At 45.8% G+C, this 27,728-nt stretch overlaps 1 protein-coding gene across 8 annotated transcripts in view; it reads left to right on the top strand.

The window, feature by feature from the left end:
• The window catches only part of TTC6 (tetratricopeptide repeat domain 6), a 184,237-nt gene that overhangs the window by 89,493 nt on the left and 67,016 nt on the right, over positions 1–27,728 (top strand). For 6 of the 8 annotated variants that reach the window (XM_075926900.1, XM_075926899.1, XM_075926901.1 and 3 more), the window contains 5 exons: positions 8,065–8,240; positions 8,642–8,778; positions 11,009–11,178; positions 19,766–19,886; positions 27,372–27,522. In XM_075926900.1, coding sequence (XP_075783015.1) covers positions 8,065–8,240; positions 8,642–8,778; positions 11,009–11,178; positions 19,766–19,886; positions 27,372–27,522 — 755 coding nt within the window. Of the gene's footprint in view, positions 1–8,064; positions 8,241–8,641; positions 8,779–11,008; positions 11,179–13,721; positions 13,763–19,765; positions 19,887–27,371; positions 27,523–27,728 lie in introns of those variants that run through there. The other 2 variants (XM_075926906.1, XM_075926905.1) reach the window with 2 other exon arrangements.

Below are 27,728 nucleotides of genomic sequence, written 5' to 3'. Positions count from 1 at the left end.
GCAAAGCAGGTGGTCAGCAACAGAGAGTTTCCTGCACATAAATCTCCTCAAGCTCAGGGCAGTCTTCAACGCCTGCAGACATTTCCAGAAATATATTTGCGTAATGACTAACAGCATACTCACTGACAACATTGTGACAATGTATTATATAAACTGTCAAGGTGGGGCACTGTCCCGATCCCTTTGCATAGAAGTGGTCTGCCTCTAGGATTGATGTATTCACAACAAAATCATGTTGGTAGTGTCATACCAGCCTGGCACAAGCAATGTAGTTGCGGATTCACTGAGCAGGCACTTCACTCTCGATCATGAATGAGAGATCAGATTGGATATTCCATCGTTGGGGTTCTCCTCAGATAGATCTGGTCACCACATATCAGAATGCGAAATGCAGACAGTACTGCTCCAAAGCGGTCATTGGTTGCAGATCCCTAGGGCAGTGTTTCCCAATTTTATTTGGCCATGGAACCCTTTTAAACGTGAAAGAATTTTGTGGAATCCCATATAACAGTCTAATATATGGAGCTGAAAAAATAGACCACAAATAAGTAAGGATAATAATAAACAAATGCTAAATAAGGTCATGAGATCAACATTTAGGTTAATTGCACATATTTAAAAACAAAAATCACATAATATTAATTATTTTTTAAATCATAAAATCTTATTGTAATGGAATTTTATCGCGGAACCCTTATTTTCACTTCGCGGAACCCCAGGGTTCTGCGGAACACCATTTGCGAAAAACTGCTCTAGGGGATGCCTTCCTTCTACACTGGGGTGACCCCCTTCTCTGTGCTTTCTCCCTTATTGTCCTCATACCCAGGATTCTGTACAAGATCAAGTTGGATGGGGCCATAGTGATTCTAATAGCCCCTGCCTGGGCACGACAGACATGGTTCCCGTTTCTTCACAGAATGTCCCTTCAGCCTCAATATACTCTTCCCGATCTTCCGGACTTTGTATACCAGGACCATAGCCGTCTCTTGCATCCATAACCACGCACTCTTCCTCTCACTGTCTGGTTCCTAACTGGTTCAACCAGTCCGAGGATCACTGCTTGGATCAAGTCAAAGAGGTCCTAAGGAAAAGCAGGAGAAACACCATTCAAACCACCTACCAATTGAAGTGGAAGAGGTTTACACTGTGGTGTTCTACGAGGGGAATCATTCCTGAAAACATTCCTATTCACCACATCCTCGATTACATTCTCTCTCTGAAGCAAAAGGGCCTTGCAGTTGCTTCCCTTAGAATGCACCTGGTGGTGATTTTGCCTTCTGCCACTATATAGATGATACTTCTGTTTTCGCCCATCCAACCATGAGAAGGTTCCTAAGAAGTCTGTTGAACCTTGATCCTTCTTGTAGACCCCCACCTCCATCGTGAAGTCTGGACCTGGTCTTGGACATGCTTACCCGATACCCTTTGAGCCCCTAGCTACCACGTCCCTCAGAATGTTGATGCTCAAACTGGTCTTCCTCCTTGCTATAACCTCAGCACACAGAGTTACTGAGCTTGTGGCACTAATGTCAGAACCACCTTATACAGTTTTCCATAAAGAACGGGTAATACTTCATCCTCACCCAGCCTTTATTCCAAAAGTATGCTCTACATTCCATATCGATGAACCTATCTCACTGCCCACTTTCCATCCGAAGCCTCATGCTTCACCAAGAGAGACACTTCTTCACACCCTTGACGTTCGACGGACATTAGCCTTTTAAATAGACAGGACCAGGGGCTGGCATAAAACAGATCATTTAATTGTTTCTATAGCTGACCAATCTAAAGGAGAGGCACTTTCGTCACAGCGTGTTGCCAAGTTCATAACCTCCTGCATAACTACCTGTTATTCGCTCCATAAGAAACCTCTCCCATCGTACCTGAAGGTGCATTCTACAAGGGCTATGGCTGCCTCCACAGCCTTTTTAAAAGGGGTTCCCCTCCAGGACATTTGCGGTGCTGCCACGTGGTCATCCAATGTAACCTTTGCGAATCATTATGCAATTATTCTGCGAGCAGCATCGGACTCCTCGCTGGCTTCAGCAGTGCTTTCAACCTCGCACAAACCTTGATTATGGAGCCCATCTTGAGTGGGTTGCGAGTACTGCTGTCCAGTCACCTACAGTGGAGCACCCATGGTGACACTACTCAAAGAAGTTACTCGCCTTGGTGCAGTAACGATGGTTCTTTGAGATGTGTGTGCCCATGGGTGCTCCACTACCCGCCCTCCTCCCCGCTTCCTAATCCTGTTAATAGATATCTCGTTTCAGAGTCCCAAGTGGGCGAGAGGAACTGAAAGGGGCTGGATTGTGCGCATGAGGCAAAAGGCGCGAATGGCACGAGATGTGCATTACGCATGCGCGATCTGGCCGACTATAGCTATCAAAAATCTCCGAGCTATGGCGCTGGGACAGGCCTGACACCTACAGTGGAGCACTCATGGGGACACACATCTCGAAGAATTAACATCACTGCATCAAGGTGAGTAAATTCTTCTTCTGGAGTGGTTTGTGGGAGAGACAAACTAGGTTCCCCCTCGTCATTATCTGGGCCAGCAAATCGTTCCGGAAGCCCATTCTCTGTTGTGTGGGTTGCACATGGAGAAGGAGATCCCTAACTTCCAGGTAGGATGGGGGTGAGAGTGGAAGGTGGATTAGACTTCCCACAACCACCTCCTGCCCCTCGTGGCCTGTTCTTTCCCACCAACTGTCGTGGCAGCCTCCTTATGCCACTGACTAATGTTATGCTTATAGTGCAAATTGTAAAAGTCTGTGTTGTGGTACAGAAGGTACATGGTTCAAACATGCTCGTGGTGAGAAATTAAGATGTCAACTTTCCAGTTTCTCAAAACTGAACACTACAGCTCTATGCTTGTTGAGTCCACCCCTGTTCTGAACCTCCAGCTTTCTATCCCACCTACTCCGCCCTCAGTCTCAGCATCCCAGCCCATCCTGAGCCCCTGCTCCAAGCCCATGGCTCCTCCGTGCCCCAGAAACACCCCATACACTTACCCCAGGAACCAGCCAGTGTGCATCTCACTGTTGATAGCCTATATATTCTTCTACCATGGACTCTTTCCCAGCCACAGGGAGGAGGAGGAAGTTAGCTAGGAAAGTGCCCTATCACCATGGCCAGCTATGCCACAGGCATTTGCAGTGCCCTGTCCTGTGTGACTGCAGCCGGAGGGGACCGAGCCAGGTCAGGGATATTTTCCATCCCCCAGGTGGCATAGTCTATGTGTTCCACACATCTACGGCTTGCTTTGCCCTGGCTGACTCTCAATGGTGATGGCGAAACCCTCTGGGGAGCTTACGTCATGGCCACTGCTGCTTCCTAGAGAAGAAGATATAAAATCATGGTAACTGGACTTTTGGTGTCCAGTCACTACTTCTGACTAGAGACTATACAGGTCTGAAAACCAGACTTTCTGGTTGAAAACTAGAAACCCGGGAGCCCTAGGTGAGATTGCTATAATTTTTTTTATCTTCCATTTAAAACAAATAAAGAAACAGAAACCTGGAGGATTGCATATAATATAATCTGAATGAAAAGAATGTTACTTAGTTTGCACTTGAAAATAAAGAAATAAATTTACAGCTGTCCATGCACCTTAAATTTTGTCCCTTTGTATGTATGCATGACAGTATAGTCTTTAATTATAGTATCATGTACTATTTCCCCCCAAAGTTTTCCTGCCTTATTCAGTACACAGGTTGAAAGCATAAGGGGACAAAATTAAAGATGCATAGGTAACACTAAATGCCAGCATTTCTCAGCTTTTGAGCCCTGTCTTTGCAATAGTATTTTATGTTCATTGAATGTACTGTAAAATGTGGTGATATATAGAAGATTTACCCAATGATGTTTGGGTACTTAATTTCATTAATTTGGGGATTTTTTTTGGAAAATAAAATGAAAATGTAAATGCTTCACTTGAATCATTGTCATGGGGTGTGTGTTGCGGGTGAGGAGTTCCTTATACAGGTTGCCCTGGAGAGAGGACTACCTCCTCTCTCCTGTCACCATAGCAACATTCACCCAGGTAAAAGGCACCTCTCCATAGCTGCTGCAGGTCTAGCGGGCACATCTGGGGTCCATGTGCCTCAGCAGGGGCTGGTCTAGTTCATCTATCCCCTGGTCTTCACAGACAGAGTATGGAATTCAGCAAACTCTGCACTTTAACCTCATGCCCTGACGAAGGGGACCAACCAATAATGTTCACTTACAAATTGGGGAAGGAGGTAGGGAGAGCAATCTTCTGACCCCCCAAAAGGGCTCTTGGGGGGGTCGGAGGTTTGGGGATAGGGCAGTCCCAGAGAGTGTGTGGGCCCCCAGTCAGCCCTTTTCACCTGCTTGGTGGTTCTGTCTCTTTTCTGTATGGTTTTATGAGACGCAATCTCATTCCTTGCACATCTCATTTTCCTGGCACAAACCCGTAGCTTGCATTCAGTTATAATAAGAGGAAGCTATACAGGCTGTCCTCGCTGTAAGTACAAGATACATTAAAAAAAAATTAGACTTATAATGAAATAACTTAAAGCAGGGAATTTTTTTCCTACAGCTAACTTCCATTTGTGCCATTTTTTTTTTGCGTTACTTAAGAGTGGGGAATGGAAGGACTTATAATGCATCAGTTCCTACAAGCATCAATGACTTTAGTGCAGAACGGATGTATACAGGGACGCCCTGTATACTGAATTTGCAGGACCTAGCTCTTACTGTTTAGGAGGGTTTCTTGAACAGACAGACAGATGGACAGACAGTCAAATTTTCTCAAATATGTAGTAGATATGTATATATTATGCTCACATAAAATATACTGTACATGTGTACTATTGTTAACATTTTTTCTCTACAAAAATTTTCAAAATCTTTAAAATTATTTTAAAATAAAACCAGATTCTATTTGTTGTTCACATTTTCCCTTTATGGTTCTTTTTTCATTACATGCATGGTAGTGGGATCAATAGCCAGCACCACAATTAAAGGTTAAAATATAATTTCCATTATTAACTCTTTTTATTAACCTCTGTAAGCAGATAAATTCATTTTGCGTTGCAATTTTCTGTGCTTGATCTTTGCCTGAAGCAAATTGTTTTTGCAAAGGTCCAGCAAAATCTGTTCAGTATTTTGAGGTGCACATATGTGTATAAGCACTCTGCCATAAGTTTTAATCAGGAATTTTACACACACATAACTAACTTCAGACGCATATTATTTTGCTCAAACTTGCTTTGTTTTGAGTAGTACATTCTAAGGAGAGCTAAGGAAATGTGTTGCGTTTGAAAAAAAATTGGTGTAATAGTTTTGAAGTTGTTGGAAGATTTTTATGCATGTAGGGTTGCCAGGTATTGGGTATTCAACTGGACAGACTATTTTTTGGACCCTCTGTCTGGTAAAAAAAATTCAGAAAATACTGGACTTGTGCAAAGTCCAGTATTTTCTGGATTTCCGGCTAGGTGCCTGACTGAAGCCTGGTGGGAGTGGAGAGGAGTGGCTGGGAGGTGGGGCGCAATCGGCACTAGGAGCCTCTGGTTGTGTCTGACGTAGGAGTGATGCATTGGGGAGGAGGAGAAGCCTTATCCATACTCCTGAGTGCTGTTCAAGGTACCGTGCACGGGACAGGCAGCACCCTGAGATCGGCATGTGCCTGGGTCAGTCCTGCTCCCTGCCGGCTGATTCTCTCTCCCGCCCCCCCCCCCCCCCGCTTCCCCTCCTAGCCAGCCCCCCTGGTCCCTCCCGACCAGCCCTGCTTCCTGCCAGCTGCCTCCCCCCATCTCCCCTGGCCAGCCCCGCTGCCCCCGACCCCTCCCCCCCGCCACCCCTGCTTGCTGTTCCCTCCCCTCCGCCCGGCCAGCCCCGCTCTCCTCCTGGCTGGTCCCTGTCCCCCACTCCCCTGGATCAAATGTGTCCGGTATTTTTGCTGAAGCTACCTGGTAATCCTATGTGCAGGCCATTTTTTTTTATTGGTTTGCTCGATTACAGATTAGAATTTGTCAAGAAACATGCAAAGAAGGTCTGTTAGATTATTTTACTCAGGTTAAAATGGCTTTGAACCTGTGGACTACTTTGAAGTGCTTTATGTTACTTTTAGTTTGCAAAGATTTTCAATAACTGAGAAATCTTAGGGTATGTCTACACTACAAAGTTGATTCGAACTAACACACGTTAGTTCGAATTAACTTTGATAGGCGCTACACATACAAACCGCTAGTTGGAACTTAATTTGAACTAGGTAAACCTCATTCCATGAGGACTAACGCCTAGTTCGAATTAACTAGTTCGAATTAAGGGCTGTGTAGCCACTTAATTCGAACTAGTGGGAGGCTAGCCCTCCCCAGCTTTCCCTGGTGGCCACTCTGGGCACCACCAGGGAAACTCTTCTGTCCCCCTCCTGGCCCCGGAGCCCTTAAAGGGGCACGGTCTGGCTACGGTGCCCAGGCCAGGTGCAAGCCTGCCAGCACCCAGCCAGCAGACCCTGCACCTGGCACGGCTCGAGCCAGCCACCCGCTGCCACCCAGCCCTCCGCCTCTTCCTGGGACCAGGCTGGCGGCTCCCAGAAGCCTGCCCAGGTCCGCAAGAGGCGGGCGCCCACCTGGTCTAGTGCAGACATCGTGGACCTCATCCACGACCTTCACACTAGGCACAGGAAAGTGGCTGTCTAGGCAGGATAGCTGCCAGCCTGGCCACCCAGGAGCAGGTTTGCATGAAAATCAAGGTGGTCCAGTGAGACCCCCGGCCCTGAGCCCTGAGCTTAGAATGGCCATACTGGGTCAGATCAAAGGTCCATCTAGCCCAGTAGCCTGTCTGCCGACAGCGGCCAACACTGGGTGCCCTGGAGAGGATGGACCGAAGACAATGACCAAGCCATTTGTCTCGTGCCTTCCATCTCCAGCCTTCCACAAACAGAGACCAGGGATACCGTTTCTACCCCCTGGCTAATAGCACTCCATGGACCCAACCTCCATGACTTTATCTCACTTCTCTTTAAACTCGGTTCTAGTTCTAGCCTTCACAGCCTCCTGCAGCAAGGAGTTCCACAGGTTGACTATTTGCTTTGTGAAGAAGAACTTTCTGTTATTAGTTTGAAGCCTGCTACCCATTAATGTCATTTGATGTCCTCTAGTCCTTCTATTATGGGAACTAATGAAGAACTTTTCTTTATGCACCCTCTCCACACCACTCATGATTTTATAGACCTCTATCATATTCCCCCTCAGTCTCCTCTTTTCTAAGCTGAGAAGTCTGTCTCTTTAGCCTCTCTTCATATGGGACCTGTTCCAAACCCCTGATCATTTTAGTTGCCCTCCCCTCTCCCACCCTTTCTCTTCCCCTCTCCCACCTCCTTTTCCCAGTCTCCCCAAGTTTTGTTCAATAAAGAGAGTTTCTATTTTTGAACACACGTGTCCTTTATTTTGTACATCAGGAATGGGGGCTAGGGAGGGGTAAGTGGAAGGAGGTGAGGGAGGAATGGGGTACGAGCCCCTGATGGGGAGGACTGGGGTGGCTCTGCGGGCTCCTCAGGGTGGAAGCTCTCCTGCAGGCCCCCAATTGACCCCCCTCCCCGGATGGCAGCCTGCGGCAAGTGCAGCCGGGCTGATGGCCGAGTGCTGTAATGTGCCGAGTGTGGGCACTCAGGGCACTCCAACCAGGATTGCTTTGCTGTTCCTCATCGAGTTAGACAAGTGAGCGGGGAACCCTGAGAACTGTCTGTCCGGGGTGGGAGTCGGGTCCCTTTAACCACAGCCCTCGGCTAAGCTGAGGCAGCAGATCCACACTCTAAGTCCTAATCTGATGCCCTGCTGGCACTGGTTCTGGCCATCCTTAACCTCGGTTCAGGGTCCACTCAATGTGGACATGCTAGTTCGAATTAGCAAAACGCTAATTCGAACTAGTTCTTAGGTCTAGATGCACTAGTTCGAATTAGCTTAGTTCGAATTAACTAATTCGAATTAAGTTAGTTCGAATTAGTGCTGAGTGTAGACATACCTCACAGAGGGAAGAAGAATTGCCAATATTCTGTGTTTCTAAATACTGTATTTTATATTTTATTGGTTCTAGATGCATATCTGTCAAAGTCTGAAATTTACAGAAAGCAAGGCAATAAAGCATTAGCAATCATGAATTGCACTTTAGCAGTGAAATGCAACCCTACAGATGATGATATTTATTTCAGGAGAGCTGAGTTGTTGAAAGAAGAGGAGGAATTATTATTGGCAATGGATGATTATGCAAAAGTAGGTTTTCCTTTTTGTAGTGTAACGTTATCACTGAAATACAAATATGTGGATTTATTTGGCATGCAGCTTGTATCCTTTTAAACGAACAACAAACAATTGAGTGTGATGAAGTTAGTACATAATTTCTGTAACTTATCCTGAAGAATGATGAATAGCTAAATTAAGAATCAGTTTATAAAATTGCCTAGTTGGTTGTATTCCATTTTTACAATTGAAGAGAAAAGAATGGCAAAGGAAATTAAAGGACAAGGACATTTTAAAAAAGAATTGAAGGTAGCTTATTATTTTTAAAAAAGTAAATATTCTTTGGTACCTTTTCATTTCAGATTTAAAATTCATTGGAAAATCACTATAAGTATTATGCAAATATTATGTGCTTCTTAATGTTTTCAATGCAGTGTTTTCAATATAACCCAAAAAGAACAGATGCACTCATGAAACATGGAATACATTTCTTTGATAAATCAATTTGGACTGTAGCTCTTCAGGATTTTACAGCTGTGATTAAGGAAGACCCCAGCAATATTCAAGCAAGGTAAAATATATAGTCAGCAATTATTAATTGATTAGTAAAATAGCTTTTAAAATAATATACTAATATATTTTCTGTAAACACAAAATATACTGTGCCAGTGACTCTGTACAGGAGACTCACAGATGTGTGTCTCTCCTCCAGACTATCCAAAGTAAAATCTCAGCCTGTCTTGCTTACATCTTATGGATGTCTAGCCATCAGCTTATACTCAACATGTCTAAAATAGAGTTCTTAATTTCTTCCCGCCACAGCCTTTCTGGACTGTGATGAACAAAACCATAATTCTAACTGTCACTCAGGTCCATAATCTGGGTGTCATCTTTCATTCCAGTCTTTCTCTAGGTCCTCACATTCAGGATAAATCTAATCCTTGTAGATACTTTAAGTGCTTGTATATTGTTGATTACACTGGGTGTCTGCATGCCCTATGTGCGGGTGCTGGAGACTTTTTCCTATAGATTATTTTTCATATAGGAGCAGCCTGTGATGTAGTGGGGGGTGCTGTACACTCTGGGATATGCTGTCTACTCTTGTGGCCCTGGGTCCATTCTGGTTGGGCATTCACTAGTTTCTGTGTGTGCTGTGGGTGACACCTACTGGCCTCTGTCTGTGAGCATTGCTCAGTGGGGGCGGGTCTCCCGTGAGCACAAGCACGTAGGCAATGAGCAACAGTTTCTCACCTGGCCAGGGAAAGGGGTTTAAATAAAGGAAAGGGTGTGGCTACCTGGCAGGGATGAGTGTTCTGTGGTTTTGAGAAGGGGGAGTCTTGGCTGGGCAAACATGAAGAGAATGTACTAAGTCGAGTACTGGAGGTTCAGGGGCCTGCGCATCCCTGCCCCAAGGGGTCTGAAGCTGCCTGCCAAATTACTCCTATGCCCACATCAAACCCGGGCTGTGCTGTATCTCTGAGAAGAAATAAACCCTTTCTATTCTACTGGCTGGCAGAGTCACATCTTGCTGTGGACAGGGATGCAGGGACGGGAGTCTCCGACACGCCATCACACAGCCTCCCCTTATAGCTAATCTCATTCTCTGAAGTGAGAGTGTTAAGTTGAAAGCCAAACCTCCTAAGCTTTGACTTAACCATCTTATTTCCTCTTCATGGTACTGCCATTGTATGTGGAAACAGAATATAGAAGCTAATCTCCATCTGTCCATCCTCTGAGCACTATAATAAGAATTCTTCTTCTGCAATTACCCATTTATACTTTAGAAATCTGCCAGTAAAAATAAAAAGGAATTTGCTATTTAAATATTATGCAGTATCGGCCCATTTAAAATGGTGGTTGGTGCCTGTGACTGGTCGCTCCAGCCCCTCACTGAAGCCAAGGGAATGGCCTTGGCCCAGCTAGTCAAGAAGGTCCCTCCCCCACAGGCCTGCTGGGCACGCTACCACTGGAGACAAACTATAAAAGCCTCTCGAGCAAGACAGTTGGGGTGGACCGACAGAGGGGAAGGAGCGCAGGCACGGGCCCCAGAACAGGCTTAGCAGCAGCCCAAGCCTCAGCAGCAGCCTGAGCCACCGCAGCAGCCTCAGCCACAATGACAACAGCAGCCCCAGTAGCAGCAGCCTCAGTGGCCCCAGCGACAGCCCCAGCCAGGAGGGCGATCTGAGCAATGCCACGGGAGCCGTGCAGCACTGTAGAAATGGTAGCAAGAAGCCCAGGGCAGAGGATTGTTCTCTGGGAGCTTGATGTGTTTTGGTAGCCATCCCTGCTGAGCAGGCAGCAATATACTCCACTGCCAACAGGGCCCTGGGATGGGACCCGGCGGAGCGGGAGGGCCCGGATCCGCCTATTCCCCACTCGGCCCTCCCCCTGCTTGTGGGGACTGTTTTTTGGGCTAGGCCAGAAGGCCGTATATACCCTAATAGAGGAGACTGTGGTGGACCAGAGCAGAAGGCCATATATACCCTAATAGAGGGGACTGTGTTTCAGACCAAACCAGAGAGCCGTATATAGCTTAATAGAGGGGACTGTGTTTTGGACCAGGTCAGAAGGCCATATATGCCCTAATAGAGGGACATTAACTGCAAGCAAAGTTTACGGGCCGGGTTGGTCCCACGAAAATGGAGCCCTAACCCAGGTATTGGGGGCTTCTAGACCGTCAAGGGAATACTAAGCTGATTCAAATATTCACATTGTACATAGCTTCATATGGTTTTCTTCTGCAAATATATACATTTTTTTGTAAAATTGTAAATAAAAATAAATTATTTTTTCTATACTAGGATGTATCGAGGAAGAGCATACAGTAAACGACAGCAGTATAAAAACGCAGTGGAAGACTTTTCTGCTGCAGTTCATCTCGATCCTTCTAATTGGTTAGCATTCTATTACAGAGGTTGCATACTGCGAAAGGTTGATCCAAAGAGAGCGCTGCAAGACTTCAGTGTTTCTGGTATTGTTGTTGGTTTTAAATTTTATGTTGATAAATGTCTATGCATTGTTGACTTTTTACAAAACAAACATTCTCTATCAGTTACCACAGCACAGTGTATGAGATATCACAATTCTTTCTGATGGTCAATGACTGCAGAGTCCACCAAAGATCTGTACTGGTACAGTACTGTTCAAGATATTCATGAATGAGCTAGAAAAGGGGGTAAATGGTGAAGTGGCAAAATTTGCAGACTATATAAAATTAGTGTAGATGGTAAAGCCCAGAGCTGACAGCAATGAGTTACAAAGGCATCTGACAAAACTAGGTGACGGCAAGAAAATGGGAGGTGAAGTTCATTGTTAATATGTGTAAAGTAATGCACATGGGAAAACCAATCCCAATTAAATGTACAGAATGATTGGGGGAAGGTGTCTAAATTTAGCTGTTAACACTCAAGAAAGGTCCTGGATCCACTGGGGATAGTTCTCTAAAAATATCTGCTCAATGTGCACAGGTAGTTAAAAAAAGAAAAAACTAACAGGATGTTAGGAACCATTAGAGAAGGGATAGATAATAAGACAGAAAATATCATAATGCCACTATGGAAATGCATGGTATGCTCACACCTTGGATTCTGTGTGCAGTTCTGGTTCCTCCATTCCAAAAAAGAAGGGCAACAATATTGATCAGGGTATAGAACTGCTTTAGGAATGACCAAGGAGCAGAGATTTATAAAATCTTGAAACGTATGAAAAAAGGGAACATTTTCTTTGTACGGTGATCCCACCAGTTAGTTTGTACTTCAATTCTGGTATTAAATATAACACGAAGGGTACGTCTACACTGCACATTCTTTTGGAATAAATTGTTCTGTAAGATATCTTCCGGAATAGCCTATATTGAAATAGCGCATCTACACACAAAAAGTGTAATGAAATAGCGATGTGCTATTTCGAAAGATAGCATCTACACTGATTGGATGCTATCTCACATATAAGGCCACCTGGAACCAGTTCAGGCAAGGCTTTATGTCAGCAGTTGCTTCCTGGAGCTTCTGCTTGAGGCATGAGCTTAAAGGGACCCCTCCCCCTGATATAGCTGTTTCTCAGGTTCTTCTGCTTGCTTGTCTACCTCTCTGAGGGACAGCAAGCATTTCCACTATGTGCTTTGGCTGCCCTGCTTCTGGACACCACAGCACACTCTGCTATGGACCCAGAGCTGCTTTTGGGCATCTGTTGGCCCTGATTTTTGTGCTGCAGTTTCTGCAGGCTGCTCTCCAAGCCCTGCAAGAACACAACCCTAAGTTGCTTGAGGAGACCCTCAGCATGTATGTGGGAATGGAGCTCTTGCAGCCGCAGCCGAGTGTGGAGTGCCTCTTCTGGCAGCTGAACACCAGTTCTGACTGGTGGGACTGGCTTGTCATGAAGCAGTGGGACAACCAGCAGTGGCTCCAGAACTTCCACATGAGGAAGGAGACGTTCCTAGAGCTGTGTGCCTGGCTCACCCCTGCCTTCACACAATGGAACCCACAGATGCACCCTGCTATCCCCCTCAGAGAAGCAGGTCACCATTGCACTCTGGAAGCTTGCCACGCTGGACAGTTAGATGATCCATTGGGAACCAGTTCATCATGGGGAAGTTGACCGTCAGGGCCCTCGTTATGCAGGTATGGCACTCTCAGGCTGCAGTCCCTGGGGAGAGGAAGTACTAAAAAGGGTGACCTTAGGAAAAGGGGGAATTAAGGGCACAAGGGGGTGGGGGTAGAGGGGATGGTTGTGTGTGTAGCAGGGGGAAGCCCCATCCCTGTGTGGTTCTGCTATCCCAGAAGCTGGAGGCCCACATTTTCTTCACCGAGCGCAGCATCAGGATCAGGGACGTGGAGATGCCACTGTGTGTCGTGGGGAATGTGGCCTACCCCCTCATGCCATGGCTAATGAAGCCTTAAGCCAGCCATTTTGACCCAAGCAAGGACCGCTTCAATGCCCACCTAGGCATTCCAAGGGGAGAGACCTGGTATCCCTGGCTTCTGGGTGAGAGGGATGAAGGTGTGTGTATGAGTGTGAGTGGGAGAGAGAGAGAGCAGGACACACATCTGTGCTTTGCAGTGCCATCCCCGGGAGTGGGTAGTGCCTCGATTGTGCAGGCATGCCCGTATGCGACACTCCAGAGTCTGTGTTTGTGTGTGTCTTTGTCCCAAGCCTCCTTCCAGCAGTAGCTCCTGGTGGGAGGGTGGAGTTTCCCCCCTATGGGTCAGAAGTGTGGCTGGCCTCCCTAGAGCCTATGAGCAGGAGCCCAGGGGTGCAGACTGGTGCTGCATGTGCATCCATGTGCACAGACTGCAGGTGATTGAGCGACGATTGCACCACAGCCCCTCAGTGCCTGCCACCCCCACCCTGTGTGTTTGAGAAAACAAAGACCACTCTGATGATCCTTCCCCAGCCTCAGAGGATAACTGGGACACATCCAGGTGTGATTGGCAGGTGGAAACTGTTGGCTTCTAATTAAAGTTTGAATTCTAGAAGCCTCTGCAGATTGGCTGAGCCTTGGTAGGGGGAGGGGCTTTATAAGGCAGTGGGCAAGCGACCAAGGAGCTTGCGAACAGGTGAGTGCTAACAGGGAGTTTAGAGAGGGAGTTGGGAAGGGTGTGAGGTTCTCTTGCCTTTCTTTTAAATCCCTTCTCCAGGACAGCAGTGATGGATGGTGAGGGGTCTGCTGTTGTTACCTGCACAGCGTGTGCCATGTTTGTCTTCCACCCGGAAGAAAGAACGGATTTCATCTGCACCAAGTGCAAGCTGGTCGACATTTTGGAAGAAAAAATTAGAGGACTGGAGGCCCAAGTGTCAATCCTACGCTTGATCAGAGAGATGAAGACTTCCTCGATAGAAGGCAGCATTTAATCCAAAAGAGCCAGAGAGGGCAGTACGTGACCAAGAAGAGAACTGGCAGCATGAAACTTCTAGAAGGGGAAAAAGGCCAGCACGGGAATCCCCCGATGCTATAGAGGTAAGCAATCGCTTTCAAGCTCTCTCCACAGGCTCTGCAGTGCTGAAAGCTCTGGAAGGGACCTCACAAGGAAGAAACCAGAAGGGAACACCATCTACTGGAAGGCATGGGATGCGTAGTCCTACGGATGGGAGTTCCACGGCCACCACGCCCAAAAGGAAACGACGGGTGGTGGTGGTCGGGGACTCCCTTCTAAGAGGGACTGAGCCATCCCTCTGCTGTCCGGACCTGGAATTTCGAGAGGTGTGCTGCTTACCGGGAGCTCGCATTCAGGATGTCACTGAGAGGCTTACCAAACTGATCAAACCTTCGGATTGCTACCCCTTCCTGCTTCTCCACGTGGGAACTAATGATACGGCCAAGAATGATCTTGAGCGTGTTACTGCGGATTATGTAGCGCTAGGAAGAAGGATCCAAGAATTTGGAGCGCAAGTGGTATTCTCCTCCATCCTCCCTGTTGAAGGGAACGGACTGGGCAGGGATCGTCGAATTGAGGACATAAATGCGTGGTTGCGCAGATGGTGTCGCAGAGAGGACTTTGGTTTCTTCGACCATGGGACTCTGTTCCGGGTGCAAGGATTGTTAGGAAGAGATGGGATCCACCTAACGAAGAGAGGAAGGAGCATCTTCGCGGGCAGGCTTGCAAACCTAGTGAGGAGGGCTTTAAACTAGGTTCATCGGGGGACGGTGACCAAAACCCTGAGGGGAGTGGGAAAGTCGGATACCGGGAAGAAATGCAGGGAGGAAGGGGCAAGAAAGGAGGACCCATGTTTCGAATGGAGAAGATAGGACGATCAACTGGTTACCTGAAGTGTTTGTACACTAATGCGAGAAGCCTGGGCAAAAAACAGGAAGAATTGGAGGCCCTGGCCCAGACCAAGAAATATGATTTAATTGGGATAACAGAGACTTGGTGGGATGACTCGCATGACTGGAGCGCTGTCATGGAAGGGTATAGACTGTTCAGGAACAACAGGCAGGGAAGAAAAGGAGGAGGAGTTGCACTATATGTAAGAGAGCACTGTGATTGCTCTGAACTCCAGTATAAAGAGGGAGAAAAACCTGTTGAGAGTCTATGGGTTAAGTTTAAAGGAGCGAGCAAACATCATTGATGTTGTGGTTGGTGTTTGCTACAGGCCACCGAATCAGGTGGATGAGGTAGATGAGGCTTTTTTCGGACAACTGAGCGAAGCTTCCAGATCGCAGGCCCTGGTTCTCGTGGGGGACTTTAATCACCCTGACATCTGCTGGGAAACCTATACGGCAGTACACAGGCAATCCAGGAAGTTTTTGGAGAATGTTGGGGATAACTTCTTGACACAGGTGCTGAAGGATCTGACCAGCGGCCGTGCGCAGCTTGACCTTCTGCTCACAAACAGGGAGGAACTAATAGGGGAAGTGGAGGTGGGTGACAACCTGGGAAGCAGTGATCATGAGATGGTAGATTTCAGGATCCTGACGAAAGGAAGAAAAGAGAGTAGTAAAATATGTCCTTTTCATATGTGTTCATTTTTTTAAATTGTATCCTTTGGTATATATGGTTGTGACTATTTTCTTCCACTATTTGATCTGAGGAAGTGGGTCTGGCCCACGAAAGCTCATCATCTAATAAACCATCTTGTTAGTCTTTAAAGTGCTACATTGTCCTGCATTTTGCTTTAGTAAAATACACACCTTGGACTTCAAAATAGCAGATTTTGACTCCCTCCGAGATCTGATGGGCAGAATCCCCTGGGATGTTAACATGAAGGGGAAAAGAGTCCAGGACAGCTGGCAGTATTTTAAAGAAGCCTTATTGAAGGCACAGAAAGAAACCATCCCAACGCGTAGCAAGAGAGGCAAACATGGTAGGAGACCGGATCGGCTTACAGGGGAAATCCTTGGTGAACTTAAGCACAAAAAGGAAGCTTACAAAGAGTGGAAACTTTGACAAATGACCAGGGAGGAGTTTAAAGGTATAGCTCGAGAATGCCGGGGGGTTATCAGGAAGGCGAAAGCACAAATGGAATTGCGACTGGCTAAGGATGTGAAGGATAACGAGAGGTTTCTACAGGCATGTTAACAAGAAGAAGGTGATCAGAGAGGGTGTGCGGCCCCTAATGGATGAAGGAGGTACCCTAGTGACAGATGATGTGGGGAAAGCTGAAGTACTCAATGCTTTCTTTGCCTCTGTATTCACGGACAAGGGCGGCTCCTGAACTTCTGCGCCAAGTGACGCAAGATGGGATGAAGATGGACAGCCCGTGGTGGGTAAAGAACAGGTTAGGAACTATTTAGAAAAGCTAAATGTACATAAATCCATGGGTCCAGACTTAGTGCATCCGAGGGTACTGAGGGAGTTGGCAAATGTCATTGTGGAGCCTTTGGCTATTATCTTTGAAAAGTCGTGGAGATCAGGAGAAATCCCGGATGACTGGAAAAAGGCAAATGTAGTGCCCATCTTCAAAAAAGTGAAGAAGGATGATCCAGGGAACTATAGGCTGGTCAGTCTTACCTCGGTTCTTGGAAAAATCATGGAAGGGATCCTTAAGGAATCCATATTGAGGCACTTGGATGAGAGGAAAGTGATTAGGAATAGTCAACATGGATTCACAAAGGGCAAGTCGTGCCTGACCAATCTGATTAGCTTCTATGATGAAGTAACTGGCTCGGTGGACATGGGGAAGTCAGTGGATGTGATATACCTTGACTTTAGCAAGGCTTTTGATACGGTCTCCCACAATATTCTTGCCAGCAAGTTAAGGGATTGTGGATTGGATAAATGGACGGTAAGATGGATAGAAAGATGGCTAGAAGGCCGGGCCCAGCGGGTAGTGATCAATGGCTTGATGTCAGGATGGCGGTTGGTTTCTGGTGGAGTGCCCCAAGGTTCGGTTCTAGGACCGGTTTTGTTCAATATCTTTATTAATGATCTGGATGAGAGGATGGATTGCACCCTCAGCAAGTTTGCAGATGACACTAAGCTGGGGGGAGAGGTAGATACGCTTAAGGGCAGAGATAGGGTACAGAATGACTTAGACAAATTGGAGGATTGGACCACAAGAAATCTGATGAGGTTCAACAAGGACAAGTGTAGACTCCTGCACTTGGGACGGAAGAATCCCAAGTATAGTTACAAGCTGGGGACCAACCGGTTAAGTAGTAGTTCTGCAGAAAAGGACCTGGAGGTTACAGTGGATGAGAAGTTAGATATGAGTCAACAGTGTGCCCTTGTAGCCAAGAAGGCTAATGGCTTATTAGGTTGCATTAAGAGGAGCATTGCCAGCAGATCCAGAGATGTCATCATTCCCCTTTATTCGGCTTTGGTGAGGCCGCATCTGGAGTATTGTGTCCAATTCTGGGCCCCCCACTACAAAAAGGATGTGGACGCATTGGAGAGGGTCTAGCGGAGGGCAACCAAAATGATTAGGGGGCTGGAGCATATGACTTATGAGGAGAGGCTGAGGGACTTGTGTCTGTTTAGCCTGCAGAAGCGAAGAGTGAGGGGGGATTTGATAGCAGCCTTCAACTTCCTGAAGGGAGGTTCCAAAGAGGATGGAGAAAGGCTGTTCTCAGTAGTGACAGATGGCAGAACAAGGAGCAATGGTCTCAAGTTGTGGTGGGAGAGGTCCAGGTTGGATATTAGGAAAAACTATTTCACTGGGAGGGTGGTGAAGCACTGGAATGGGTTACCTAGGGAAGTAGTGGAGTCTCCATCCCTAGAGGTGTTTAAGTCTCGGCTTGACAAAGCCCTGGCCGGGTTGATTTAGTTGGAATTGGTTCTGCGTAGAGCAGGGGGCTGGACTTGATGACCTTCTGAGGTCTCTTCCAGTTCTATGATTCTGTGTGTGAGGTACTGGCTCTAGGGCGATGGTGGTCACTGTGCTGGCCACATCCTTCTCCTTCTCCTTCTCCTTAGCTGGGATCCCTAGATGGGCAATGACAGATGTCTCCTGCCCTGAGTCCACTACTGGGGTGGGAAAGGGGCTGCCTTCCCCCCCCCCCTCAGGATGTGTTGCAGGTCTTCATAAAAGGGGCAGAAGTGGGGTTCTGCCCTGGAACATGAGCTGCACTCCCTTGCCCTGTTGTAGGCCTGCTGGAGCTCTTTAACTTTATTCTGGATCTGCTCCTGGGTCTGGATATGGCCCTTTGTGGCCAGGCTCTCAGCCATCCAGCTATCGATATTGGCATTGCGCTTTCTGTAACAGAGATCCTGCAGGTTCTCCTCTTTGCCCCACACCTCGATAAGAGCCAGGATGGTGCATGCCTCTTGCGGCCCATGGCAGGCTCCAAGGAGCCTTGTGAGTGCTCCCTGGGATGGGCAGAGAGCTCTTGGGGAGGGAAGAGGTTGGGGGGTCTGCCATGATGGCCAGATGTCAAGCACTGGCAATTAGAATGTGGCTGGAGGCTGTGAGGGCCAGCGTCCTGCCACAAGCCCTTTTCCCTGTGTCTGCAGCTTTAAGATCTGCAGGGGAAGAGGAACTATAGAGTCCTGAGGCGTGTGGACGGAGTGGCCAGCAGGGCACCTGTGGGATTTCCTGGAGGCCTCTTTTTTCAAAAAAGCTCCGCCTTATTCCTTGTGGAACGAAGTTTACTAATGTCAGAAAAAGCCGTCCGTTATTTCATTTTTCTTTCAAAATAATGCAGTCGCTGTGGAGATGCTAGAATTGTTTTTCCGGAATAATGGTTGTTATTCCAGAATAACAGTGCAGTGTAGATGCACCTGTTATGTGGGGTTCTTTCAACCCAAACCTCTCAGTAACTTTTACTTACTGCGAGGTGGTGTCAGGAAATAATTCAGGGGAGACATGGTCATCCGACCGATAGATGGATGGTACAAACAGGACAACACAAGAGCTAAACTTTACTTAGTCTCAAGCACTTTCACACTCTGCAACAGGTTAGTAAAATACCCCCACCCTCAATAATTACCGAAGTTGAGTGTGGCTCTTGAGTGACACCGAGGAGGCTTCCGATAGCCAGTCTTCCATCTGCCGGTGGGGACGAAGATGCGTCCAGGAGTGAAGAGTCCTCAAGAAGTCCTCGAGGCATCCCTCCAGGTGTTTCCAAAATTGTCCCACCTAACTCAAACTTTCCTTCCCTAATTATCCATTAGTATTACAAGAACATGTCACTCAAAAACTTGTTAAACAAGCACTTTTTAAAGGTTAGGCAAGAGGTTTTCTTTTGATCATCACTTTCACCAGATATATTTTTTTTTTCAGAGACTTCATGCTCGGGGGCCCTGATAGATATATGTTTTAGGGCATTTAGAAAAACTTCCTGTTTTTCTTAATGTATAGGTCAGCAATTTCACTAGAGATTTGGGCCTCAGAAGGATGCGGGGTCAAGCTGCCCTCTCTGTGGCATCCAAACTCCCTCTTCTTCCCCCTCCCTGACTTGGTCATGCTGTCTAGGCCTATTTGGGGCCTGTTAGCTTGGTTGCTAAAGTTTAAGCAGTAAGCAATAGTAGTTCAGGTACATTACTGGATTTGCCGAAATCTCCTCGTAGACGCCCTAAGAAAGCTAAAATTAAAGTAATATGCAGATAAGTTGTACAATAAATAACTACAATTTAAATAAGAACATCAGAAAGTTGAAATATATTCTTTTTTTCTCCCAGTGCTCCTCAATGACTCTTTTGAAAATCTCAGTTCTTTCATTCACCGTGGGATCTTGTACACAGAACTGTGTCACTGGACATTCGCAATCTGTGACTTTGAAAATGCACTAGCTCTGGACAGGTGATTGGATTTTTAATATATATTTTATATCATTTTGAATTAGCTATGGCGGGGTGGGGAGGAGTTATGTCCATTTCCATCTATCTGTTTCTGTCTATCTAATTATTGCTATGACCTCCATCAGTCCAGTATGATGACTTACAAACATTTATGAATGTATCCTTTATGAAACAGAAAATAGTGTTGTTATTCTTATGTTAGAGATGGGATACTGAGCATTAGATAGATTAACCTGGGATTTTCAAAAGTGTGTAAGTGCTTCAAGGACATGTTTTGAAAATTCCACTCTCATAGACTTGCTAGAGTGTACATGAGAAGGATAATATGGTCTTCTGCCTACCAGTGTAGTGTATTAAGCTCAGTATTATCCTTCCTCTTATTTGTTGGAAAACTATAAGTATTTTCTATAGCCCACCCACAGTGCTGGACATCTGAGCTGCTTGCCTCTGACTGCAGCTTTTCAAAGATGGATCAATGATTTGGCTCCACATTCCTGCTTACTGCAAGAATCTCTGCCTTCATGCCAGGAGTCAGGCAGTTTCTGTTGTTCCTGCTCTTATTTTAGCAATTTGAGCTGTTCCTGCCCAGCCTTTGGACACTGAGCAGCATTTCTTCCAACGTTTCTTCTCATCTCTGGGTCAATTAACCCATCAGGGCTTTAACCCTTTCTGAGCCTGTGCTGTCTCACTTTGGCATCTCTACACCTTGCTGGTGTGGTGAGCAGCCAAGAAAGCACAGGGTTAAATCCAGACAATGCTCTGTTGGTGAAGCAGCCTTCCCAACCTTGAGGATGAGTGATGTCCAGCCTATCTCCAGCTTTCTCTTCCTATATCTGTTAAGATTTAGGGCTATGGGTCAAGCAGCTAAGGCCCCTGACTCATCAAGCCAACCATGACTCCAGTGTGTGTGGGGAGAATGGAACAGAAACCCCAGTTCAGAGCAGAGAGAAGCTTTAAAAGTGAGCAGGACCCAGACCACTCAAGAGAGGCATTAAGTCCCAAGGAACCTCTGCAGAACAAAGAGGGACAGTAGTGGATCCACAGATCCCCCAAATCTTAAAGTGGTCCTAAACAGCCCCCTCCATCCCAAGATGATCCAGCAGGCTCTGATTTAGGAGCTCCTCTTCCAGGGGGAGCTTAGATTCTATAGGGAAGACTCTGCAACCTCTTCAAGGGCTCCAGGCTCACAGGAAGGCTAACTACAAAAGTTCTCATCAGAACTGCAGCAAAACTTCTTTACCCCCAAAGCGAAAGAAAAAGCACTAAAATAAGGAGGTAGTGTGTTTTATTCTCGTCTCCCTCCTTAATATCTACAAGGGAAAGTAGGCTGTCTGGTCTTGAACAGAAATAGGCTGGAAGAAAAATGCAGGAAAGATTTTTTTCCTAAGACATATCAAGGTATGTGCAACAAGATTTTTTCCGTGATTCAAATACAACTTGAGCAGGCTCCTGAAGGTAAGCCTGAATAAGTTTCTCTCCTCAAAATCTTCCTATAAGGCAGCAATACTCTTTCACTCATTCTTCAGAAAGTTATTAGGGATGAGTGGAACAAGCATGATAAGACATTAACAAGAGTAACCTCATGCTGCATAACATTCAATAAATAAAGGGCTTTGTTGCTGACTTACCAAAGGTGGACACTACTGTAACATCCTTCACAAGGGTTATGATTATTCTCTTAGAGGAAAAGGACTCCTCTAAAGGACTCTATGGTTAGAAAGTTGGAGGCCACTCACAAAAAGGACTTTGAAGCCACCACTGCCATCTTCCAAGCATATTTGGCATCTATATACTTTGCAAGAACATCTCTTCTGGCTGGAAAAGCTTAAAGCCCTTAAGGGCAGAGATCACCCTGACTTTGGTTCCATTTGAAAGAAAGTCTCCCTAGCAACAGTGCTTGTAGTTGACATTTCAGTAGATTCAATAAGGTTCTCAGCCCAATTTATGGCTTCCAGCTCAGTAGCCAAGAACAGCCTATGGCTCGATCATTGGAAGGAGAACACTAACTCTTAACAGGTCCTATACTCAACCAAGTTTACAAGCAACAGATTCTTGAAGGGAAAACAGTGAAAGTGAGGATCAGAGGGAAAGCTTAAACTCCATAGGAAATCCATCTTCTTAAAAATCCACTTTCTGATAAAGATTGCATAGACCTCCCCACTCCAAACTGAAGCTAAAGGTCAGAATATCCTACATGAATGTTTATCAACTACAGACAAATAGCACAGAGGGTGAGGGATCCACCCCATCCATTCTTCACTCAGTAATCCAGTTATAGCAACCCCAGAAAATACAATCTGATCCAGAATGAAATGTTTCATCTTCTTCATATTGTATTGATAGAATATGTTCTCTTAGAAGAAAGGTTCTCTGGGCTCTACTGCATTTTTTTTTATTGTGTAGAAATGCACAGGATGAGGGCAGGAGTTGGGGAGTATTATTAGAGCAAATTCTGATTCAAAAGTCTTAACAAGTAGATGAAGAAAATGAAGTTTCAGATGGAGACACTGGCCTCTATAGTATCCTCCCTGTCTCAGTGGGACTTCTTGACTTCAGTAGATCTAATAGATGCTTAGCTCCAACATCCACAAGTGCTGGTTGAAGGATTTAGCTAGATCCTGAGAACGATGTTAAAGAAGTTAATTGCTCAGGATCCTGGTCACTGGGATTAGTTTATTTCTCCCATGTTATTTGCTATCTACTTCATTCTTCCCTTTTGAACTCTAATATGGGAGACAGTCCCTAGGAATTATCGAGCTGGCCCATCATATATGGGAGGACCAGGTTACTCTGATGGAGAATGCTATACACCACATGCTTGAAGCCCCCGGAGAGGCTCAAAACCCTATTGACCTTTGCCAAAGAAAATGGCCTCACTGCTCACTTAACCCAGGAGGCAGCCTATAACAAAGGGGTGCATATTTAAGATGGGTGATTGGATATTTCTACTCCTGACTGCAGAGTTCAAGTTACTTGCTAAATGCAGGGGCTATATGAAGTACTCCACCATGTTCGACCACTTAACTACTAAATCAGGCAACCTGACAAGAGGAACATAATCCAGGTCTACTAGATTAATCTTCTGAAGATATGGAAGAGCAGGGTATATTTATTACTCCTTACCCCCGAGCCTATCCTGGGACCTCAAGTGTCCACCTCACTGATTCCAGATCCTATACAGATGGGAGAACTTAGTTGCTTAGAATAGAAGGTGCATGCAGGAAGCTTAGTAAAAGCTTTCTTGACAGTGTTTATCTCCCAGCTGAGGTGGACTCATTTGTGCAACACTATATCCAAACAGAGCCTGGGAAACTTGTCTAGGAGAACCAATGGCCACTCTCCCACAAAATACATGAGTCCATGAGGCAAAAGTTCCATGCAATGTCAGAATTAGGAGTCACTGAAGAATCTCTAAATGGCTGTACCAAGCTGGATGGCTGGACAGCAGTATCTGATTTTATGTAGACTTCAGAAAGATCAGTGCTACCTCCAAATTTGATGACTACTACATGCTGATGAGATAGTAGACCAGCTGGATGAGGCCTGATATATCACCTCATTCGTCCTAACCAAGGGATATTGCCAGATCCTACTTCATCAGAATCATGGGATAAAAATGCCTTTGCCACACCTTTTGGCCTCAGTGATTTTAGGTATATGGCTTTTGGCCTCCACCATGTCCCAAAATGTTTTAATTGCTCATGGAACAAGTTATTCCACCCCTCTGGCTCAGATGGAACAGACTATTTAGAATCATAGAATTATAGGGCTGGAAGAAACCTTGGGAGGTCATTGAGTCCAGCCCTCTGCCCAAAGCAGGACCAATCCCAACTAAATCATCCCAGCCAGGGCTTTGTCAAGCCATGGGTTAAAAACCTCTAGGGATGGAGATTCCACCACCTCCGTAGGTAACCCATTCCAGTGCTTCACCGTCCTCCTATTGAAATAGTTTTTCCTAATATCCAGCCTAGACCTCCCCCACTGTAACTGGAGACCATTGCTTCTCACTATAGAGAATAGCCTCACTCCATCCTCTTTGGAACCTCCCTTCAGGAAGTTGAAGGCTGCTATCAAATCCCCCCTCACTCTTCTTTTCTGCACACTAAGCCCAGATCTCTCAGCCTCTTCTCATGTGCTCCAGCCCCCTAATAATTTTGGTTGCCCTCTGCTGGACCCTATCCAATGCGTCCACATCCTTTCTGTAGTGGAGGGCCCAGAATTGGAAGCAATACTCCAGATGTGGCCTCACCAGTGCTGAATAAAGGGGAATAATCACTTCTCTAGATCTGCTGACAATGCTCCTCCTTAGATGATGTGGACTTCTACAGCTGAGATTGAGAGGGACATCTAGCTCAAATCACCTCTGTATTTGGTTTATATGGGAAATTGGACTAATTGCAAACTCAGCCAAGTGTAAGATTAGGAAAGAAGAAACAATCTAACTAGGGTATACTTTAGGGAAAGGTCAGACCATGTCCCTTGTGCACAAAGTCTAGGCCACAGAGCACAAAGTCCAGGCTCCTATATCCCATGGTTCAAAGATTTTTGATGCTGTCAGCTTACTACAACCAATTTGAACCAGGTTTTGATGCTAGCAGCCCTACCCCTGAAACCTCTTCAAAGAGCCTGCCTTTGTCAATGCCGACTTCTTCAAAAGAATTCATTTTGCAAAGCAGTGCCTCAGAAACAAGACTAAGCACAATGTCTTCCCAGGTAGCAAATGGAGAGGAACATACAGTACTCTGTCTGAACTATAAGTGCAGAGTGAGGAGAGCTCACCCAAAATGCTCATTTTTTCCCTGGAGTTGGGAGCAGGAGAGACAATTCACTAGCTCTGGTTCACCAGGTACCATCTGGAGGGGAAGGATATGTGATGAGATATACAAACCCCATATGGGACAACAGGGATTAAGGAGCTATTCTGGGCCTAGACCAGGGGTGGGCAATCATTTTTGATGGGGAGCCACTCCAAGATTTTGGAAAGTGGTTGAGAGCTGCACTCTTCCATGATATTAATGGAGGAGATACAGGGTCTGGGATGGAGGTTGGGTGCAGAGGGGAGCTTGGGTAAGGGATTGGTGTGCAGGAGAGAGACTGGAGTCTGGGAGGGAGTTTAGGTGAAGAAGGCAGTTGTGACCTAGGGGAGGGGTCTGGAGTGCAGGGGCTTGGAAATGTGACCTAGGGTGGAAGGGGATTGTGATCTGGGTCTGGAGATTGGGGTGACACATCTGGGAGGGAGTATGGCTTCAAGAGGGGAACAGAGTGTTTGCTTATGTTGAGGGTGGGAAAGAAGATTGGGGCAGGGAGAGGCTGGGGTGCCGGAGGCAGGCTGTGGCCAAGAGACTTACCAGTCAGCAGCCAAACCAACTTGCCTGCTTGCCTAGCCATTGAATAACTGAGCCGAGGAGAGGGGGTGTGATTCTTCTTGGCTGCCTGTTATTCAAACAATCAGCTCCCATTAGCTGATTTCTGGCCAGAAACTGGCCAGTGGGATTGTGCTGGAGGCAGGGCAGCTCCTGAAATTTCCCCCTTCCCCTCCAGTTTTGAAACAGAAAGGAACCCCTGCAGCTGCATTTCTGCACAGTGCACAGGGCTGCAGTGCAAGCAGATGAGCCTGCCTGGGGCTTCCCACTGCCTCTGCAGGCTGGACCTGGTGGCTTGGTGGGCTCCTGCCTGTGGGCCGTATTTTGCCCAGGCCTGGCCTAGGCAGTTCAATCCTGCAAGACATGCATAGGTTAGAGAAGGAGCTTCAAAGGGGAACAGAGCAACTATTGTTGGTGGACCAAGGAAGACAGTAGACCTTCAACCTTTTTCAGTTCTTGAGGAAAGGGCTGACCTGAAGGTAGAAGTTTCCAAGATGACCATTTGCCTGAAAGTCACCTAAGGGAAGGAAGGGCCAGATTCAGGCACATCCTAAGATGGAATCATTCTCCTCTGTTTCTTATTTCCCCTTTCTTTTTGTATATGGACTACCCTGGAAAGAGAGAGACTTTCATAGAATCAAAGAACACTAGAACTGGAAGGGACCTCAAGAGGTCATCGAGTCCAGTCCCCTGCCTTCATGGCAGGACCCATTACTGTCTAGACCATCCCTGATAGATATCTATCTAACCTGCTCTTAAATATCTCCCAAGATGAAGATTCCACAACCTCCCTAGGCAATTTATCCCAGTGTTTAACCACCTGACAATTAGGAAATTTTTCCTAATGTCCAACCTAAACCTCCCTTGCTACAGTTTAAGCCCGTTGTTTCTTGTCCTATCCTCAGAACATTTTTTCTCCCTCCTCTTTGTGACACCCTTTTAGATACCTGAAAACCGCTATCATGTCCCCTCTCAGTCTTCTCTTTTCTAAACTAAACTAACCCAATTCTTTCAGTTTTCCTTCATAGGTCATGTTCTCTAGACCTTTAATCATTTTTGTTGCTCTTCTTTGGATCTTCTCCAATTTCTCCACATCTTTCTTGAAATGTGGTGCCTAGAACTGAACACAATACTCCAATTGAGGCCTGATCAGCACAGAGTAGAGCAAAAGAATGACTTCTTGTGTCTTGTTCACAACACTCCTGTTAATGTATCCCAGAATCATATTTGCATTTTTTTGCAACAGCGTCACACTTTTGATTCATATTTAGCTTGTGGTCCACTATGACCTCTAGATCCCTTTCTGCAGTACTCCTTTCTAGACAGTCGCTTCCCATTCTGTATGTATGAGATTGATTGTTCTTCCTAAGTGGAGTACTTTGCATTTGTCCTCATTAAACTTCATCCTATTTACCTCAGACCATTTCTCCAGTTTGTCCAGATCATTTTGAATTATGACCCTATCTTCCAAAGCAGTTGCAACCCCTCCCGGATTGGTATCATCTGCTAACTTAATAAGCATATTCTTTATGCCAATATCTTAATAGTTGATGAAGATATTTAACAGAACCAGTTCCAGCTGGCATATCTCTCTAGGGGGTGTGGGAAGAAGGGGGAAGACTTCTCATGCTCCTCCACCCCAGGCCAATCTGGGTGGGGAAAGAAGCACAAGAAGTCTCCTGGCCCTGCCTCTTCCGCCTGAGGCCTTGCTGGTTCTGGGGTGGCCCTGGGCCATTTCAGGAATTTCTGAAGTGGCCCCCTTTTAAAAACTATTGCCCACCCCGATCTAGGAGAAAGTCCAAGGAATGCTGATGAAACACGACTTGCATCTTACACCTTTTAATAAACATCCATGAAAAAAGGTGCAGACCGTGTTTTGAGGTCACTGATCATGCATATATATACAGTGTTCAAAGGAATTAAAAAGGTAATTAGTAATGCATTTGATGTGTGCTACGTAAGCAAATATGTGTAACTTCAAAGCCTAGCTTTTGACTATTTACAGATGTGTTTTTATAGTACCATAATAATTAGATGAAATCTGTTGTATTGGTCATTGATGTATACAATAAAGTGTTTTATAATGTATAACAAAATGAAAAATAAGAATCTTTATTTTTTAGTGGTATTGCCTTGGCTTACATAAATATTGGCTTGATTTTACTTTTACATTTGGAAAATTACTATGAAGCTATTCGACAGTTCTCTAAGGCCATTGGTATTGAGCCCACAAACAGTAGAACTTATATATGTAGAGCTCAAGCATATTATAAGGTATTTTATCTTCTGTTTTTTAAATCATTATAACACTACTTATACATTTCATAGATACTATGAAAAACATTTAAATATATATTCATGCCTTACATACATGCATAAGTTTTTGTATATATTGATTTCTATGGGATAACTTGCAATGTATAAAATTAAGCACATATGTAAATCTCTGCAGGGTTGGGATCAAAAGCAGTAACAGATAA

This window comes from Pelodiscus sinensis, chromosome 4, assembly GCF_049634645.1.
Source record: "Pelodiscus sinensis isolate JC-2024 chromosome 4, ASM4963464v1, whole genome shotgun sequence".
Taxonomy (NCBI): Eukaryota; Metazoa; Chordata; order Testudines; family Trionychidae; genus Pelodiscus; species Pelodiscus sinensis.
The sequence above is the reverse complement of the archived record's forward strand: the minus strand, read 5'-3'. Positions and strand labels throughout refer to the sequence as shown.